This window comes from Leptidea sinapis, chromosome 19 (assembly GCF_905404315.1).
Source record: "Leptidea sinapis chromosome 19, ilLepSina1.1, whole genome shotgun sequence".
Lineage (NCBI taxonomy): Eukaryota > Metazoa > Arthropoda > Insecta > Lepidoptera > Pieridae > Leptidea > Leptidea sinapis.
In genome coordinates this window covers 6053990-6076250 of record NC_066283.1, presented here as the reverse complement: position 1 = coordinate 6076250, position 22261 = coordinate 6053990, and the positions used below count along the sequence as shown (strand labels likewise).

General features: G+C 36.8%; 1 protein-coding gene across 1 annotated transcript in view; it reads right to left on the bottom strand.

The window, feature by feature from the left end:
* The window catches only part of LOC126969977 (rhophilin-2), a 135413-nt gene that overhangs the window by 97655 nt on the left and 15497 nt on the right, over positions 1-22261 (bottom strand). The window contains exon 2 of the mRNA XM_050815624.1: positions 7915-8339. Coding sequence (XP_050671581.1) covers positions 7915-8019 — 105 coding nt within the window. The 5' untranslated portion in view covers positions 8020-8339. The remainder of the gene's footprint in view (positions 1-7914; positions 8340-22261) is intronic.

The following is a 22261-nucleotide window of genomic DNA, read 5'->3' as shown; positions in this document are numbered from 1 at the left end:
CGGGTGTCTCGGTACAGTTATTGTGACTTAAAATTTGCCCACATTGTAATGCTCTGTAAGTTCATATATATGTGTAAGCGCCTGTTTAGTTAAAATTTTTAAAAAAACGCCGCTCAAAATTTTTGGCTTTTTCAAGAATCCTGAGCGGCACTGCATGGCGCATGGGCAGGGCGTATCAATTACCATCAGCTCAACGTCCTGCTCGTCTTGTCCCTTATTATCATAAAAAAAGGGTCAGACGTATGGAGTATAGAACCTATGGTCTAGTGCAACCCACTATTTAGTGCAACAATATACCCGCGTTAAACGCAGAGCTACTAGAATCGACTGGCATCCAGTATTCTGTGAATGGATCTATCACTTGTCGTTGCGCATAGACGCGCTTCTAACCCGTTTATCACAGAAAGCTATTTACCCTGATGAACACATATATCACCGCCTGTTATGTCTGCTGCCTTCAGGGAGATTTCTGTCATTTACAATCAAACGATGGAATGAGCAACCTGCCGTGGTGTTTCCAGAAGGATACGACATGGGGACTTGGGGCACAATACAGTAATAGTACTTTGACTTTATACTAGAGCGCCCAAATCGACGCATGCACACCCGATATACACGGCCGCTAAGCGTTCTTGGGAAGACAAAAATATTGAGTGCCACGCCACGCCGTACGCCGACTTTCTTTTTATGGAATAGGAGGACAAACGAGCGTACGGGTCACCTGGTGTTAAGTGATCACCACCGCCCACTTTCTCTTGCAACACCAGAGGAATCACAGGAGCGTTGCCGGCCTGCCGGCGGGAAAGTACCCATGTCGTATCGTCCCGCACAAGGAAGCTCATTCCACAGCTTTGTAGTACGAGGAAGAAAGCTCTTTGAAAACCGCACTATGGAGGACCGCCCCACATCCAGATGGTGGGCCTGATATCCTAACTGGAATTGGTTAAACAGCTCTTTGAAACACTCCCCGTGATAAATGCGGTAGAAGACACACAATGAAGCGACGTCTCTACGCAACGCCAAGTGATCCAGCCGTTCACAGAGCACTGGGTCCCCGACAATTAGAGCTGCTCTGCGTTGCATGCGGTCAAATGGATCGAGCTGACAGCAATACTCCATGCGTGGCCGGACCTGAGCTTTGTAGACTGGTCGCTGTCCGAGTAGAATTAGCTGCGCCGCACCGTCCGCGTCGTGAATGTTTTTGTATTTATCAAACCTAAGGGTCCGTCCAGGCGTAGGTATAAATTGCAAGGAGACCGTTGAGTAACGCTTCTGTTCTATTACTTTTATTGTCTGTGGTTATCTGATATGTTTAATCTATCAGAAACACAACTGGCAACTACAACTGGTCCAATAATGATGTAACATCACATAATCGTTGGGTCACATACAGGAAGTGTGCTTAACTAAGTTGATTTATAAAAAAATGCGACATCCCGTTTAGGATTTCCCTGTTGCAACCAGTTTATTTATGAGAGAAAGTATACGGTTGCTTTTCACCGGAAAAGCGAACTGTTATTATTTATTTTAAATCCACGAATTGATTTATTTCGTGACAGGTTTTATTACAAATCAAATGTAGTTTTTTTTTAGGAATTGGAGGATAAAACAGCGTACTGGTCATTTTTAATTAGTTATTTAGGACAAACACGGGAGACACTCCCCAACATTGATGCCAGAATGGCAAATCGCCTTATTAAGCTCAATAGAATCCAACTTATATAACGGCGGCCTTAACCGGGCACGGTCCTTTTAATAAACATTTATTTAATATGAACATTACTGATAGCCCTCTGTGCAGGGCCTGCATGGTGGCAGAGGAAACTGCTGCACGTATACTTTTTCATTGTCCAGGTGGTGCAACTTACCGGGCTCAACATCTTGGTACCCCAAACAAACTCCCAGAAGTCTTTAGGAAGGAGAAGATGTTGCTGAGGTTTCTGGAGGAATTGGGGTGGCAGGAGTTTATCAGTGGGAGGCTCCTTTGCACAGGATGCCGGCTAGATTATGGGTACCACAACGGCGCCTATTTCTGCCTTGAAGCAGTAATGTGTAAGCATTACTGTGTTTCGGTCTGAAGGGCGCCGTAGCTAGTGAAATTACTGGGCAAATGAGACTTAACATGTTGTCTCAAGGTGACGAGCGCAGTTGTAGTGCCACACAGAATTTTTGGGGGTTTCAAGAATCCTGAGCGGCACTGCATTGTAATGGGCAGGACGTATCAATTACCATCAGCTGAACGTCCTGCTCGTCTAGCCCCTTATTTTCATAAAAAAAAGGAATAACAAAATATATATTAACATACACGCAAAATAGGCGCGCAGTCGTCGAGTTGCGGAAATTAGCCCGATTATACCATGGCATACCATATTTATTGGGGTTTTTTTTTGATGATAGCGTTCATCTAAGGGCTATATCTCACCACGGTGGCGCGACTGGTTAGCGCGTCCGTAAGCTGCCGAACTAGACACCAGTCCGCTCACCAGAGTCACGGCACCACACTGAGGTGGTATCAAAATGGACCTCGATGAGATACCGCACTACTGCTATAGTAAAAGAAAGTTTTAGAGAAAAAAGATACAGTGGTGGATTCATCCTTATTTTGACGTAGTTCCTGAAAAACGTTCCAAGCCACAAACATCACATTTTAAGGAATTCGTTTTTAAAGTTTAAGAAATATTAGTGTATTCCATACATGTGGGTTAAAAGGCATAAAAGGCATAAAAGGCATTTATTTTTCTCAAAATTGATTCCTTTAGAATTCTTTTTGATGTCATTTCTAATAACTACTAGATACTACTACCGCTTCCGAAACAAATGGCGCACTGAGAGAGAAGAAGCGGCGCAAGAAACTCACCTAGCATTCTTTTTTTTTGGGTTTTTTCAATAAAATATACAATATTGTACAGTCATTTCTATCGCTATAAAGAAATCATAATCTAGTCCCAGGCTGTCCGATCATTTAGATATTCAGCAGTGGAGTAATAGGATTTACGACAGAGCGATTTTTTTTATAAAACATTTAAATTTATTTATAGATAATGCCTGAACAGTGGCTGGGACTTTATCATAGAAGTGTATACATTTACCCTTAAAGCTATTATGTATCTTATGAAGCCTACTAGAATAAGTTACAAGCAATCCCTTATTTCTAGTGTTATAATAATGAAAATCACTATTAAGAGCAAAAAGGTGACGATTTTTGTGAACGTTTATTAAATTTTCATAAATGTACTGACAATGAACAGTCATAATATTTATTTCTTTAAATTTTTCTTTGCGAGACTGTCTATAACCAAGCTGATATATAGCACGAACAGCTCTAAAGCAAAGGTTGGCCTAATATTTCATTGTCATTTAAAGAGTGGCATTAGGGCTGTGTGACCAGTTTTATGTCCTTAACTCAAGTTCTATATGATTGTGGCTTGGTACGTTTAACTGGAATTACGTCCAATTAGCCTTAGCATTTCATTTATTAATCTCTATCGGAATTATCTGATGAGAAAGTATCCTAAATTCTACTAGGTCTACTTTGGATTTCGATTATATACCTTTTTGTATCGAAATTAGCAGCCCCATCACTTATTCTGTTTGTTTTAGGTACCTAGCTATTGTATTTTAACGGTATAGGAGTATAAATTATTAGGCAGTTAAACTAAACTGGTACGGCCGTACAAATAAACTTGGCATAAAATTATACCTGAGAATAAACCAAGATATTGCAAATTGTTGGTAACTATATCGCTGACAACACTGTCAATAAATTGTTAATTCATTGGCCCTTGAACTTGCATCCCGTACCAATAAAAAAAATCAAAAAAAAATTGTGTATTCAGAAGATTTCCGAATGTCAAGCAGTCTTTCAAATAAACGCGGGAAACGTTACGCTGTGCACCATGAATAAATATTAAAATGCACTTAAAAGTACTTGAGCATACATTAATAACCATTAATTATTTATAATATATTATATATAATTACTTACTTGTAGTGGAAGTCCACCAATAATACGTACTGCAGCATTGGGGACAGATAGGCCCATCCGTTGGCCGAATGACTGCCAACGCTCGTCACAAAACCGTGTGGAAAACCAACCACCTTTAAAAACGCGTGTTCACTCACCGTAAAATCTGGCTCTTGTGATTCCTCAGTTCAGTATTTCGAACATGGTCATTGGGGACCACAAACCATCAGGTGTCAAAAATATTTTGTATCAAAACATTGAATCACCCAATGGGCCACATAGTTCCCATAGACTGAATATATTATTAGCGTTTAGGCTACCTGACAGCTCAATAATGCGTGAACAATTTTGATTTGCGTGCTTTTCATAAGCTTAATTTTCAAAATACTACGGAGCCAATACCATGCGTGGCTGACTGTTTACGACTTGTCAATAAAAATCGGTTACATTAACAACAGCTTCGCTTTCCTTCTCTATATCTTGTTGTATCTTTGTTTGTTTTACAATAGTATTTAGGACATTTTACTAACAATTATTATGGATTTTTTTTTTCCGAATTTAAATTATTAATATTATCATTATTAATTATTAATTACTTTCTTTTTAATTGTCATTATGATATATCTTAAAATTTAAACTGTAATTTTATCTGTAATTTAATTTAAGTTAAGATTGTTTGTATATCTATGGGTAGTGCCTGAAAATAAATGATTTATTATTATTGTACTTAGGTCCATGATAGTACCTACGTATGTATAGGTACATCACGCACATACATGGAGCGCATATCACTTTCTTCGATATCTGACATAATAATAGTTAGTTATCAACCGCCTGATACACTTTATATGACCGTGGCAAATAACCGTGTGAACTGCTTTCTAACCGTCACACAATCGAACGTTTAATGCTGCTAAACTGATCGTCTACGCGATGCTACTTTGATAAAGAATATAATTTTAATATAAACTTAGTCTGGCCATAAATACTATTAATAAACAAAATATTACATTTGACTTTGGAACCTGTCATTTTTATATTATGACTAGCTGACCCGGCAAACGTTGTTTTGCCATATAAAGTATAATTCACGCGATAGTTTTATAAGTAATAAAATATTGCCTATATTATAGCCTGTACATCATTTTGTTCTATTGTCAATAGTTTTTGCAGCGCACGAAAAAATAGGTTTTCGATTTTACACCTTGTGTTACAAAATAGCAATTTTATTACGGATCCCTAATTTTGAAAAAAAAAATAAACATAGCCTATAGCCTTCCTCGATAAATGGACTACCCAACACTGAAAGAATCATTCAAATCGGACCAGTAGTACCAGAGATTAGCGCGTTCAAACAAACAAACAAACAAACAAACAAACAAACACTGCAGCTTTATAATATTAGTATAGATGGTTCATTGAGTTTTCACATTTTGGCGCCAATACATTGTACAATATTTTGCGATATTAAATTGGAGTGGGGTGATAAAGAGAACCGAATCGCTGTGATTGCATTACATAAAGTAGGTATGGAGCCATATGCAATTTTTAAAACTCTTCATACGTTTGTAGTGTTGTTTGTGGTAATGTTTGTATGCCGGACTATTAATAGGTACAAACTCCTCTGTTTGTGACAGAAAAAGATCTGCCGTCTACGTAGTATACGTACGAAAGAGGTGGTCAAAGCAGTAAGGGAAAGAATTCGAGGAAATCCTGTCCGAAACCAAAGATTATATCTGGGGAGATGAAGATAGAACTATGTCGTGTATTTTAGAGGTGACTCAGGACTTGCAGCCTATATGAGACGTACTGGTCATTTCTGAACTGATAATTTAAAAAAGAATAGGGTGGTAGAATTGAAATAACTACTGAAGCGGTACGCAAAGGGAGGTCACAGCAAAATTTGTTTACGGATGAGAGTTTTTGTACAATTGAGCAACATTTTAACAAAAACATGACCGTAGTAATGCTCAAAGCTCTAAAGAAGCTTTCTAATTAGTCGACAGAGTGCAACGTGGGCACTATCCGACTTCAGTGATGGTTAGGTGGGGTAATAGCTATGAAGGAGTGACTGAGACATACTTTTGTGAAAAAGGTATCAAAATATCGCCACAAGTGTATCAATATACCATTCTTGAGAAGGTAATGAAGGCCCTTAACAACACCATCTTCAATAATGAAGAATGGTTTTTCCAGCAAGCTCGGCACCGGGTCATTAAGTTCGGTCTACGCAGTCTTGGTTGGAAACGAACGTTTCGGGCTTCATCAGAGCTGAAGACTTCCTAATTAGTCGACAGAGCGCAAAGTGGGCATTATCCGACTTCAGTGATGGTTTGGTGGGGGTAAAACCACGTTCAAATTTTGTGTCACTAATCCCAGAAGTGAGGGATATCACTTTAAAACATAACAAATTGTAACTCATGTTACTAGACCAGACAGATTCTTCATATCAACATTCAAAATACAGTTGTGCCTATGATTGTTATCTCAGGATCCAGTTACAAGATGTTCGGATGACATTAAGATAAGTAACATATGGGTCAGGCGGCGCGGAATGAAAGTAAAAGTGTGCATACGAGGTCTACCAGCCCGCGGTGTATACACAACTGTGTAACGGTATTCCATTCGGTGCGAATCTTATGATTTTATACCGAGACTGTGGAGGGAATACTCAATAACTGCTTGTTATAAATTTACTCCATTTAATTTATAAAATATACTTAGATTATGGATTGGTCTCCGCTGTAGTCCAACTATATACCGCACTACCTAAGAACAATAGTTTTTTTTTACTACCGGCAATTATTAGATGCTTGTGTGCGTGGCATCTTGACTACTTACTCATGATATGTGTTCCTAGTGTCTTTCTTAATTCTTGTATTATTTTAACAAAGTTTTACTAGGCAACCCGGCATTTTAGTTTTAATAATTAGCAAAGTTTTTGTTCGATACTGGCTCGAGTACACCCATTTGGGCGTAGTATTAGTTTCCGCACTTTGCGACTACGCCTGAGGTTTTTAGTAAGCATTAATCTATACAGTAATCTAAGAAAATATATTTTGAAGACTGGCAACGACATCTAGAATTGAACTCGGAACTTATCTATAGTATTCTAACCGGCCATTGGTATTTTGTTTAAGAGGGTTCTCTCGCTCCTCTCTTTTAGAGCTTTGTAACTTAAACACGAATACACGCAATATTTAATTTTAAATTAACGCATCTTCTATTCTCAAAGTCCATCAAAGTTCATCACCATATATCGTCCATCATAACATGGCTTAAATTTTTTTTAATGAGCAAAAGTGACGAGTAAATCATCTTAAACTCTAAACTTTGGGACACCTCTGCGAACCTCGATTTAGCTACGCTAAGGGCTACATGAGAACTGCCGGACCGCTGACACATGTGGTGATACGCGCAATCGTGGCGTCACTCTGAATTTTTGGATTCCAAGAATCCTCAACAGCTCTGGGTTGATCACTTACCATCAAGTGAATACCCTTGCTCCTCTCATCTCTTCTTATACATATAAAAAACCCTGAAAAATAATAGCTAGCAACGGCGCCTCTATCGTCGCGCTTTTTCGTTTCATCGAGTTTCAAAACACAACGATTCTAAAGCAGTTTCAATTCAATAAAATAATACATGTAAATATAATGCAATAAATATAAATAGATTAATATAAAATAATATGTAATGTTGTTGTCACTCCCTATAATAAATAATAGATATAAATCATTTTTCGTACTTTTAAATTAACAAAATGAAAAGATACGACAATCGTTGGTATTGTATCTGTCAACTTCACCTGACAGCTGTCAACACTGTCATATTGACAACAAAAACAAAATGGCACGGACCCGAAAATCGTGACGATTTGATAAAAAACTACTCGCATGCGTCGTTAACGAATTTTCACTTTAAAATTTACCCTTACAACAATAACTTACCCTTATAAATGGATTCTTCTTTGGTAAATGGTCCACCTCATCCCTCGACTCGTCGTCTGCGGAGTTTACCCTCACGCAGGTCTTATGAACGTATTTTTCATCCATATTCTGAACACATTATACACTCAACATTACACTGTAAGTCACTTCACTTATTTTACTTCACCGGTCTCCGTTACTTTTTAAATCGCTAGAAAGGCAAAGGTAATCTATACAGCCACTACGCTAAAACACACGAAATTATTTTAGGACAATAAACCACTTATTTATATATTAATTGACTCACTACTTCTTATTTTGTTATTATTAATTTATTAAAAATTAAACTGATCGAAACATTCACATTCAATTGCAAATTGTTATAGCAGCCGAAGCCATAAAAAAACACTTATTTGGCGGGAAGATAATCCACTGCACGCTACGACCTGAAACAAATGGCGACAGTTAAACACCAAGTTGCGACATTGTTGATAGTGACTAATGTTTGTTTTTCAGTGATCTCATTTCGTTTGTCTTCAGATATCTTACTGATAATAATAGTATTGTGTAATTGTAATAATATGGTTGAAAGATAAGTGACCTAATTATCATTGTTATTAATTTCAATATAAATTGGAATAGATATTGAAATAAACAGCAACAATAACTACAGAATAGATTAATACATACCCCCTTATTCATAATAGTCTGCTAACTTGAAGCATTGCTAATTCTCACTCTGTCTTCTTCTATTGACCTAAGTCAGTATGAGAAAAAACACTCCTTAGCGGCTGTTTAAAGTTAGCGGACCATTATGAATAAGGGGGTTAGGGTATTAACACCTTAATAATCATGAGACTACCATACCTATCTGTTAAGGCACGAACAATAATTAAGATAGCACTCGATAAATTTCAAAGGCCACCTAAAACTTATTTTAAAAACTTGTATGTATATACATACATAAATCTTTTTAAACTTTTATCATCGCGGAATCTTAACATAGTAATTGTTATGACGGGTACTCACGATATATATTTTATTAATTTTATGCCGATATTTCGATCCAATTGCATGAATCATGGTCACGGCGGAATTGCGGAAGCGTGTGTCAATAGTTTCTCTCCGCCTTCATTTCCATAAACCTAATCTGAGACTCAATCGATGTAAGATAATTACAGCAGTTATCACCCATTAGGTACGATGTTCACACTTCAGTTATTGTATCTTTTAATAGTTTATATAGAATTCTATTACAACATAAAGAAATAAGTGCTATAAAATAAGAATTTCACAAATATTAATTTAAAAAAAAACATTAACAACAATTTTGTTTTTTATAATTATAATGTTATTTCTCATATTATGTGTTAAATTAACATGTAGATATTATATAATTGAATCAGGAATTCTTTCAACAGTTACAGTTATGAAAAGATATGCCTAAAGAATTTTCAAGATGATTCGCAACAGTTAATAAATGGAGAAGAAAGATTTACGACAAATAACAAAAAAGGCGAAAGATAAGAAGAAAGAGATAAAAAACAATTCAGGAAGCACTGATCCTATGAAGAAAAATAGTTCATAAGTTAGTTTATTAATTAAATTAAATTAAATTAGAGTTATCTAATTCGTACAAGTCCAGAACGAAACTGAATCTGGGTATTAAAAGATTTCGTTGGGCATCAAACTGCTTTTACAAAAATACGAATTAGCCATTTGAAATGCTGTAAAGCGGAATATTATTGATGTAAATGGTAAAACCAATTGTTGAATCGAGATTTTCAATAGATGAGTGAGCGTAAATCTCTAGATCATCAATTGTACAGGGAAGGGAGTTTTGAACACGTAAAGTTAATGAAAATAACAAACATAACAAAATAAAAAGGAGAGGAGACAACACGTCACCTTGAGGCACGCCACATTTACTCTTTATTACAATTTAATTTTATTTCCTACCGTATATTTATATATAACATAAAATGTATTTATAAAAAAAAAACATAAACAGAGACCCGCCCGCGAACGCTTACGATAATTCCGCCGGTATTTAGAGCGACATACTGAGGAACTTCTGCACGATGCGTGCAGTTCCCAAAACAGCTGCCTTCTGTTTTTGAGGCGAGATTCTCTTGAGATAATGGTCTAGACTCGTTGATTAATATCAAAACGGTCTAATGACCGTTTACGGAAAATTACTATCTATAATAAATATCTGACGCTCTCACCGAACACAATATACGGCTTAGTAGCAATGTATTATTATTATTTACAATATAATAATGGGTCTGACGATGTCACCACTATGCCTCGATATAACAAAGGTATGTCACGTAATGATAAATAACTTAATAGAGCCTAGCTCGTTATTAGTAATGGAGGGTAGTAATGATAAATTGGTCATGCTTCGTACGCACCACTTATGACGAGTTGCAGTGCAAGCGTGAAAATAGACAATATAATAATAGTCTATATTTGTACGATAATGAGTGATAAGATAGGCAAGACGTTAACTTAATAGATAAAGATGTAATACAATACAAATAAATAGGTTAATTAATATATAAATAATATTTAAGTACAGCTTTGATTATTTGTGACAGAAAATAGTCTAGATAATTTAAATATTATTCGAGTATTCTCAGTGGTAGGTGATTGATTCCAAGAGAGTGCAGTCTACCACTCGCAAATGTAAGAGGCACAAAATGCATCTGGCACTTTAGTAGGGCCTGTACTGTTGATAGCTCGATTTAATGTCAGCCTGAGAAAGTTATAAAACCAATTAATTGCACATTGTTGATAGTGTAATGCTTGGAGGTCGCAATTTACCATGAAGTGACCCTTATGGTATTCTTCTTCATTTATGGTCCATATTAAAAACAGAAACATTTGTAGCGAGTGCTAAAAGAAGTGATAAATCAAAATAATTAAAAACTGTGGATTCGATTACCGGCTACACTTTTCCCGAGCCGGTAAGACTTAGGGTACCTTCAAGATAAGGGTATATTCCTAAGTTATAGGCCGGAAATGCATCTCTTGATCCCTGATGTTGTGGATGTCCAGGGGCGGTTTCCGCACCACTTTTCATCACTCTTGTCCGTTTGCCCCCTCTTGTATAAAATTAAAAAATCTAAAGAAGTTAACACTTCAAAAAACAAATAATACCAAACAATTAGCTCTGGGTAAACGTTAAAAGGTAATATTTCTCCAGCACTAGTTTGGATTGGATATCAAGATAGCCCCAAAGGATTGGGGCTGTGATAAGGATATCACATACACAAATAAAATTGCCCTCAATTTGATAACAAGTTAATTTCTCACGAAAACGTATCACTGCAGTTCAAACACTTATATTGTCACAAACGGGAAGCCGCCACGTAAATATTTGTATCAAAACCAAACCAAACAGGAAGATGCACTATCAATATGCTTCGCACCTCGTAACGCCACTTTTTAAGGTCTTGCTCCGAAAAATGCTATTTATTTTTGGAGCGAAGACTTCGAGAAATAGAAATGAAATTTCTTTATTCATTTAGGTACAATTTGTACGCATATGAAAGTCAAGTTTGATGCCATCTGTTCAAGAAAGAAGAGGGTCTTGTTCTGAGAACTGACAAGAAACTCGGCAAGTTTTATCATCTCCTAGTGTGGCAAACAGGGCGTTCGCAAGAAAAGGAAAGCAATATTTAGGACGGAGAATGCACTCTTTAAAAGGATCTGTGAGTAAGCTATACACAAAAATAATCAAAAGCAAAGATCAATTTGAGGCAATAAGTAGGTATGTATTACGACTGAGAATAGTATAATGTTCACCAAGAGGAGGAAATTAGCGATTACTAACGAATATGCAATTCTTAGGTACGAAGCGAAGTTAAGGGCCTTAACATACCCGTTAAAGTTATTAGTGAATAAACTGCAGGTAATAATTTGAGAACTTGAACATAAGTAGACACACAAAGAGATATTTGATTATTTTTTATAGACTTAAAAAAATATGGATTTAAGGCTATCACTGACTGACATATAGTATGTACGTAAATTGAAACTAACCAGTATGGAAGTCCATAAAAATATCAATACACACAAAAAAGAAAATGAAGAACGCGTTCGTAATGGACTTTCATACATCTTTTCGGTCCCAATATTTGTACGTAATTACGATGCACTTTGGCCCGGTATCACAATAATCACATCAGTCGTTTCATTTTATGCTGTTAATAAATACATATTTTCTTTTAGCACATCAGTAAATAATGCGGTTAAATGCGGATGCTATCTATTAGTTATCTAATACAATATAATTGAATTTAAACCGAGCCTTGACGAGTTAGCCTCGCATTAACTGGAGCGTGTTGCTGTCATTGCTATTCCGACATTTCTTAAATTGACTAGGTGGAATTTTTAGATATTTACCTGTTTGATGAATTAAACTAACAACAGCGGTCAAGTTCGGGTCGGATCTACATACCTTACGATATACCTACTTATAGGTATGGTTCTATTAAGCAGATTGAGAGTTTTATAATAATGAATTGTAATATTTTTGCTGTCCCCACATCTTCTTAATATTCATGCAAAATTAAAATAAATTTTATACAGTACTCTTGCCAGTTTGTCACCTCTGAAAAAAGCCAGCAGTTTATCTCATTTTCCGTGGTCTGAGGCATATTTTTACGAATGTATGTTAGAATTTTATCTATATATATAAATATGAATTGCTGTTCGTTAGTCTCGCTAAAACTCGAGAACGGCTGGACTGATTTGGCTAATTTTGGTCTTGAATTATTTGTGGAAGTCCAGAGAAGGTTTAAAAGGTGAATAAATAGGAAAATTCTGCAAAATTAAATAAAAACAACAAATTTGTTTTTCCTTTGATGTGTCCATACATAATTTCTATGAGAGAATTTATTGACGCACGGTTTGACAGTTCTGCTGTGAAACAATTTCATTACGACAGCAGCGTGCATATTTTACGAAGTAATTGTTGATGTTATGATATATTATTGACGAATTCATATAAAAACATAATTTTATTTATTATATACAAAACAACGTCTGTCGGGTCAGCTAGTTTTGAATAAAAATTCTTTTCTGTCTTTTGTACGTGGCGACAGAACGTGATAAACAAAATAAAATGTCGCACATTTTAGGTTATGCGAAGGATACTGACTCATTTCCTTGATTATTATTCAGATCAACCACAAATGGTTTTCACGGCAAGGTCAACCAGTATTTCCGACCAATTTTCCTCGCCTTTTAACTTCCCAATTGTTTTCATAGCTTCAATAAACTTGACGACATTGTCCCGTTTGATATGGTTCGGTCTATCTTATAATTCTACGTACGAATGAGTTTTTTTTATGAAAATATGGGACAAGACGAGCAGGACGTTCAGCTGATGGTAATTGATACGCCCTGCCCATTACAAAGCAGTGCCGCTCAGGATTCTTGAAAAACCCCAAAAATTCTGAATGGCACTACAACTGCGCTCGTCACCTTGAGACATAAGATGTTAAGTCTCGTTTGCCCAGTAATTTCACTAGATACGGCGCCCTTCAGGCTGAAACACAGTAATGCTTACACATTACTGCTTCACGGCAGAAATAGGCACCGTCTTGAACGGTGTGCGAAATCATTATGATGCACGCTTAACGACGCGACGATGGAAAGACACCACCGAACATACGATGGTTTCAGAGCTCTAAGTAACTGTCAAAGTCAAATAAAATTTATTCAGTTAGGCTTAAACTAACCGCTTTCGAATCACTATAAATATTTCTTTTAAATTACTGAATCTTACTATATGTTATTATGTAAGAACATACATATATTTTTACAATGGCTGTAATATGCATAACAAACACAAGTTAGGATATCATCCCCATCATCTGGATGTGTGGCGGTCCTCCACAGTGCGGTTTTCAAGGAGCTTTCTCCCTCGTACTACAACGCTGTGGAATGAGCTTCCTTGTGCGGTGTTTCCGGGACGATACCACATGGGTACCTTCAAAAAAAGCGCGTACACCTTCCTTAAAGGCCGGCAACGCTCTTGTGATTCCTCCGCAAGAGAATGTGGGCGGCGGTGATCTCTTAACACCAGGTGACCCGTACGCTCGTTTGTACTCCTATTCCATAAACAAAAACTAGTTAGTAAGGTGTTGCATCCAATAAATGAGTCGTGTTTAAATAATATCAAATATTTCATAAAAAGTAATTAAGAATAAATTGTATAAATATAAATTATCATGTATTTGATGCATCAAACTTTAGAGCTTGAATTCATTGTTTGTGTAAGGATGCTTCGTGAAGGTCGTCATTACTGTCACATCTCTTTTCAATTGAGTAGTAGAAATATTGAAATGATTATTAATGGATATTGAACAGGCAGGGCGTATCACTTACATTCATTAACGGATTACTGGTCTCGTCACTTCTTACTAAAAATCACCCGATTTTTGAAGTTATTCCTCGCGCGCACCGTCACGCAAATTCGACACCCTGACGTTAGCTGGTCAACTAGACCATTGTATCATGGAACCTCAACTAATGGTGGAGAATTAAATAAATTTCTTTATATAATTAAAATTAATTAAAATATCTCTAATTGTATAAAAATAATTTAATGATATTTAAATACAAGAATATTTTCTTTGGTTGTATTCAATACAATCTTTATTACAATGTTATTTTTTCTACAAACGTACAATAGCACGATGAATATTTTTTTAAGAATTTTTCTTATATTACCCGAAAGAATCATTTCTTGCATGCGTATATAAATACACACACACACACACAACACTTTTTTTTTAATTTCTCGTCGCATTGCATTAATAACTGACTGACCGTGACTATTTCTGCGTGATGGCAGCAGACATCGAACGGTACCCCGTGTATGGAACTGGAGCAATCCGTTCCGGTTAACCGACGCTAGCGGTTCATAATGGCCGGGCGTTCGATCCCGGTGCGGTCACCAGCTCTGTTATGTTGGACTTGGTAATAGATATATACTTTTACAACAAGATCACAGAAAATGTTCAAAACAAAAGTATTACGATACTTTTTTTATGAAAATAAGGGACGAGACGAGCAGGACGTTCAGCTGATGGTAATTGATACGCCTTGCCAATTACAATACAGTGCCACTCAGGATTCTTGAAAAAACCAAATATTATGAGCGGCAGTATAAATGCGCTCGTCACCTAGAGACAAGATGCTAAGTCTCATTTGCCCAGTAATTTGACTAGCTACGGCGCCCTTCAGTCCGAAATACAATAATATTTACACATTACTGCTTCACGGCAGAAATAGGCGGCGTTGTGAATTGTTAAAAAACGTTTGTGTGGTAAAGGTAACTATAACATAAATGACTTTATTAATGATACCACTGTTTGGGAATGGCGCGACTGCCCTCAGGCTATTAAATAATAACTTTAATTGTACAATATTACTTAGTAAACACATTTTTTTTATGAAAAATATTCCCGCTGAGTTTGTTGCGCCCATTCTTCTCAGGTCTGAGGCGTTCGTTTTGGAATGGGTGGTAGTTTTTAACTTTCAAGAAGTGATGTCACATCCTATTTTGAATAAAAATATTTGAATTTGAATGTTATGTCCACGACATTACTGACAAATACAGTAACGCTGCAAAAATAAGCGTAATAGAAAGAAGAAATAACGCTATACTAAAATGATCTAGAACATTCTAGAAACACCTTTCATCATCATCATCAGACAAAGGCCTCCGCTATAGATTTCCACGACGATCGGTCCTGCCCTCATCCAACGTATTCCAGCGATCTTGACAACAATAATGAAAAACAAAACAAACAACTTTATTTCGACCAAATAACATAAAAACATCTATCATAATCCCAATTATTATTCTATATTCCTTTCGAATCGTTGCACTGTGCGAGCGAGACAAAACATTACAGAGGAAAGTAAACGGGACGGATTACGTGATCGATTTTTTGAATAATAACCATTAGGGTTGTCACTAAATAAGTAAATATTTATTTATGGCTTCTGAAGTATATTTAAACGCATTTGTAGAAAGAACAGCAAAGTATTTTATTCTTATATCGTAGCCATTTTAAGCTCATTGGGATTGTCCGGAGATGCAAATTTTTAAACAATTCCGATTTATTTAGATTGTTATGGTAATATATCCCTCTTTGTAATTGCTAGTGTTACATAAGAATTATGTTATTTTTTTAAACAATACACGATATGAAATAAAGGTAGGGAACTAAACCTCAAAAAAATATATTAAAATCGACACAGACGAATTGAGTAAAAATAGAGCAATTATAAGGTAGCATATAATCATTCGCAAGGAAGGACGATGGAAACCTTGAGAGGCTCATTGTGGTCGGCAAAATAGATGGGAAGAGGCCTCGTGGACGCAGTCCAACAGGATGGTCGGATCAGGTCCGCTCCGCCCTCGACTCTACGGTTCACAATGCCTTTCACACCGCCAGAGACAGGAATAGATGGAGAGCGATCATACGTGAGAAAGTGATAGAGGGGTGGTCACGACCCTCAGTACTGAGGATTACGACGCAGGAAGGATATAATCATTCAAATTTATTTCATTATTCTTTTCGGTGAATACGCCCTTGAGTTACCTTGACAGAGAGGTTGTGGATGTAAAGAAGTTTTGTGTGGCAGATACAATCAAAGCTCCTCACAATTAGTACTCTCTGGTCATTCCAGTGCAACCATGCACGGGACTACCCGCAGCGCTGTCAAGTGCCTTCCACTTTATCCTGGACGATAAAGCGAGTATGCGGGACTGCACTATGGCAGATAAGCGCTCCTCGGCACATAGTTCCTGGAGTATCGAGACGTTTGTACGAAATTCAGTCCAATAAACTAAGCATCCCTCTCCAGCAACACATTGTCAGAATGTAAAAGTTCTTTATTTGCCACAAACATTCAAAAGTAAAGTTGTCACAAATTTAGAGTAGGCACATGTTTCGTCTTGACAGACATGCAATAATTACAGTGGTACCGATTTATAACCTAACCTAACACTCTATATTCTTCTTTTATCATCTCGCATTGCAAAGTTTCAGCAGCATACACAGGTATGGGTAAGATTTGCGTTCGCACGAGCCTGGTCTTTGTGGTTTAGTTATGTTACTGTTTTTCTATTTGCTCATATCTTATTTGAAGAACCTCTGGTGCACGTCAGAATAAACTCTAACATTTGACCATGTTGTAACTTAACAACCTTTACGGACAAAGAAACTTTATCATTTAATATGAATACTTTATTCAAACAAAAAGAAAGTTATAACTATATTTACATTACTGAGATTACATAAAATCGAAACTATCATTATGGGGAAGCGTACAATTTAATTTATACTAGCTGACCCAGCAAACGTTGTATTGCTATATAAAGTAATAAAAAAATTTTGGGGTGTAAAAAGTAGTTGCAACCGATTCTCAGACCTACCAAATTTATCGTACTACAATTATTGTAAATATTGATCCATTGCCATCTTGCAAGGTGTTGAAAATTTAGGGTTGTATGTATTTTTAAATGCTGTATCAAGAAAAAAAAAAAACAAAAAATTACGTTCAAATAAATAAAAATAAAATTTAGGAGTGCCCTTAAAATTTAGGGGGTATATTTCTTATTTTATTACTTTATCATTAATTTATAAGAATTAAAATTATATAATTTATATGCTCGTGTAATTTCTTTGAGAAACTGCCATAAATAATATCTAATCCTGAGCATATTAATACTTCTATTCATAAGGAAATAGGGAAACAAAATTTTCATATTTTTTAAATGCACACTTAATTTATATATATACCTAAGTGGCAACCCTGTTCGTAAAAGGATTGCATGGTCTGACTAATACTTCCCCTGTTTTATGGTATCCTAGTTACCGGTTCGATACAAACCAATGCACTCTAGTAATCTACCAAAATATACGGAAACTAGAATTCATTATTATCATATACTAGCTACTGCCTCCGAAGTCGTCCGCGTAGATGCTGTAAAGAAGCAATATGTAGCTTTTAAGTTGGACTCTTTTTAATATTCAAACAAAATAATAATTAAATATATTTTGTAGTTTTTGAGTTTTGTCTGGATATACATGCACACAAAAAGATACCTATATCCTACCATCTGATGAACCTCTTGCTCGTTTTTTTACTTATTCTCATAAAAATCAATTATGTCTGTATGTGAATATAAAGCACAGCTAAGTGTTGGAAAATGGGGGAAATTTTTTATTTCGACACAATATCATGTATTCAGATATTATATACAACCTAATGAACAAGTTTTTAAATCCATACCTAGGTATCCTTTTAATGTGTAAGAGGGGGGGGGGCAAACGGGGAAGAAACTCACGTGATTAGGGAGTGGGGAACCAACCGCCCATGGACATTCGTAACACGAGGGGTCAAGATATGCGTTTTTGTATCGAAGAGGACAAACGAGCGTACGGGTCACCTGATGCTAAGTGATCACCGCCATCCACATTCTCTTGCAACATCAGAGGAATTACAGGATCGTTGCCGAACTGTTAAATAGTTGCACGCGTTTTTTTTAAGGTACCCATGTCGTAACGTCCTGGAAATATCGCACAAGGGAATTCATTCCACAGCTTAGTTGTACTTCCACGTAAGTTCCTTAAAAACCGTACTCTGGAGGGACGCAACAGATCCAGATGGTGGGGATGATATCCTAATTTGTGGCGGAGGCAGAAATCAGGTCGAAAAACTCTTCGGAACACTCCCTGTATAAATGCAGTAGCAGACATATAAAAAGCGACGTGTCTACCCTATCCCCGACAAGCCGAGCAGCTGTTGCTGAACTTAAAGTTGGGACTTTTTTGCTAAGCCAATAATCATAATAAGCTAATTCCAAAAACTGGCTGTCCGAAGTCCAAAGTGCAGAGGTTGTCTTGCCGAGGACGAAAATGTCACACATGTTATCCTGGAATGGGCAGGGTGGCCAAGCAACGGGCAAAACCCTTAGTGAATACGAGGTCGCCCCGAGACGTGTGCGAACACCCCAATATATTCTGAACTTATGGAAGGAGCTGGGCTGGTTGGAATGACAGGCCAACATTCAACGAAAATGGACCCAACTGAGTGATCTATGCGGAAACAGGAACCTCTTTTTCATACCATATCATACCAGTGGCTTTTTTTATGACAATAAGGGACGAGACGAGCAGGACGTTCAGCTGATGGTAATTGATACGCCCTGCCCATTACAATGTAGTGCCGCTCAGGTTTAAGGCCCAATAACTTTAAGTCTCAATACAACCAAGTACGTACTACAAACCTGTGGAATGAACTTCCTTGTGCGGTGTTTCCGGGACGATGCGACATGGGTACCTTCAAAAAAAGCGCGTACACCTTCCTTAAAGGCCGGCCACCCTCGTGTGATTCCTCTGGTGTTGCAAGAGTTGTAACCCGTACAGTTGACCCGTACGCTCGTTTGTCCTCCTATTCCATAAAAAAAACCGCGCTCGTCACCTGGAGACATAAGATATTAAGTCTCAATTGCCCAGTAATTTCACTAGCTACGGCGCCCTTCAGACCGAAGTACAATAATGCTTACACATTACTGCTTCAAGAAATAGGCGCCGTTGTGGTACCCATAATATAGCTGGCATCCTGTGCAAAGGAGCCTCGTAATGGCCACTGGCTGTCCGAGTCAAGAAAATTTTCCTACAATACAAAGCAATTGTATGAATACATCAATAATTGTGCTGTATGTAATGTTATGGTAACCTTGACTTTGTCGATGTCAAACCAAATTGCTGCTTCAATATAATTACCCACAGCTATTGCGATTATGTACATAATGTATGGATGTGAATATATTACAACTAGCTGCTGCCCGCGTGATCGTTCGTGTAGAAAATATATAAGCAGCAAAAATAATATGTTTGCATCTAGCATAATCTAATATTATATAAAATTCTCGTGTCGCGGTGTTTCTAGTTAAACTCCTGCGAAACGGCTTGACTAAAATTGTTTGTGCATATTGAGTAGAAATGATTTGAGTTTTCTTTAGTGTTAATTCCGCCAATATTTGTCTTTCAACAATTCGACACGAATGGAGTCTCGTGCCAGATTTTGGCGAGACAACACGTCCTGAGGTTGCCTAGTGTAGAGGCGAAACACGTATCGAATTGTTTAAAGACAAATATTGGCGGAATCAACACTAAAGAAAACTCAAATCATTTGTATTATTATGGATTTCCGCAAAGTAACGCCTACTTGAATAAATTTTCATACTGAGTAGGTCTGAGAATCAAACAACATCTATTTTTCATCTCCCTAAATGTTAAGTCCACCCCTAATTTTTTTTTTTAATTTTATTTTATTATGATTCAACATTAATTCTTAAACTTAAAATTTTCGCCCTTCTAAGATCTACAACTATTTTTGTATTGCGATTTTAATATTATTCTGTTTCATCCACAAATCCGCTATAGGGTTGCAAGATGGCAATCGAATACAATAATTGTAGTACGATATATTTGGTAGGTCTGAGAAACGGTTGTTTCTACTTTTTTCACCCCAAATTTTTTTTAATTACTTTATATGATTGCCATGTAAAGTAATAAATATAACGTCAGCTGGGTCAGCTAGTAATATATAGTTGTATATTTTCATTGACTGACGCGAGTGTTACATATTTAAATAAAACACTTGAAACAGTCACAGCCCCCTTAATAACGTGATCTGGAAAGGTAACGAAACGTCGGGTTAGCTAAAATAATAATAAAAAGTGTTTTTTTATAAATGTCCCGAATTACCTCATAGTATTTATGCAAAATTTAAGTTAAAGTCGTACTATTAGGTCATATTCTTCGGATTATCAGTAGTTTTTTGCATTTTGCCCAGACGTACATAAAGACTCATATGCAAATAAAACGGGCGGTTTTAATTTTTTCCGTCTCTTTAGAAATCACAATACCAAAAGAGGTTTTCATCATTTGAGAATATTACTGGCACATCTATGAAGTGGTGTGGTGCATAAAAAAGTTTATTCCAAATTCAAATTTAAGACATAGTCGGCCTATAACAAAATTAATGTTAATTGCGTGTCGTGACGGGAATCGTTGACAATTCGTATTAATTCTAAATCATTTTTAGATAATTCAATCCTATTTCCTTGAAATTTTTAAGACTTGATACCATTATTTTGCGGTCTGTAAAATGGATGATAGAACGATAACTTGAGCGCTACTTGAGGAAGGGTTAGTCAATGTTATGTGTCCCAGAGGCTAGATGTGAGTCATTCGACTGTACAGAGGGCTTACCAACGATATCAAGTGGCTGGATCCTTATGTAGAAGTCCTGGGGCTGGAAGAAAACTGGTGAACCAAGCAAGTAGCAAGAAATCGCAAATATTCTTATGTCCACCTCAAAATGACTCTAGAGGAAATAGCAGGAGTATCAGGAGGAGGCTTCTCGCTGACAAAATACAGTCGCCATCCAGCCTGTGGTCCTTAAAAACTCCGTAAGCACAGAGTTACTTGACTTAGCTTCGTTCGAAATTGTGCGACGTGGACTCAAGAGTAGGTAGAGTATTATTCTCGGATGAAGCCAGAATATCACTATATGGTGAGGACGGACGTAGGCGAGTACTGTGAAGGCAAGGGGAACGTTTCGCAGAAGTTTGCTTTGAAACAATAACCCCATATGGTGGAGGTTCAGTTATGTTTTGGGCAGCGATTAATGTTTTGACTACACGGAGTTAGTCTTCATAGGAAACGGCACTTTGAAGGCACACTGGTACATATCAGAAGTTCTAATTCCTTACGTACAACCCGCATTAACGTTTCTTGGAGGAAATTGGATTTTAATGGAGGATAATGCTCGCGCTTACTTTTCTGGCGATGTTGAAGCGTTGAAGAGGTAGGGATTCGTCGTTTCTATTGGTCAACTCGTTTGGTCTCGACTTTTGCTGAGATCATTTGGAGCATTTGGGCAGTTCTAAAATGAACAGTTAGAGAAGCTGAGGAATGTAAATGCTGCGCAGTGGGAGCGTGTTCCACAAGAAACAATTAAGAATAGCATCGATAGCATGCCCGGACGAATACAAGCTGTCATTTTAGAATCACTCGAGATTTAACCTTTTATTTTTATGTTAAAAAACATCTTTTAGCCTGCTTTTTTATTTAATGAACAATTGGACGCAACGCAACGCAACACGCAAGGAGCTGTTTAGACTCTGGGATAATTTTTCGTTAATTTCAACGAAATGAAATGACGAAATGGACAGACCTACTTTTTGCTTATTTATTTAAAGTATTATGTTGAGGCAAGCTACTTACACTAGGTAATTATGAAATAATCTGAAGATGCCAGT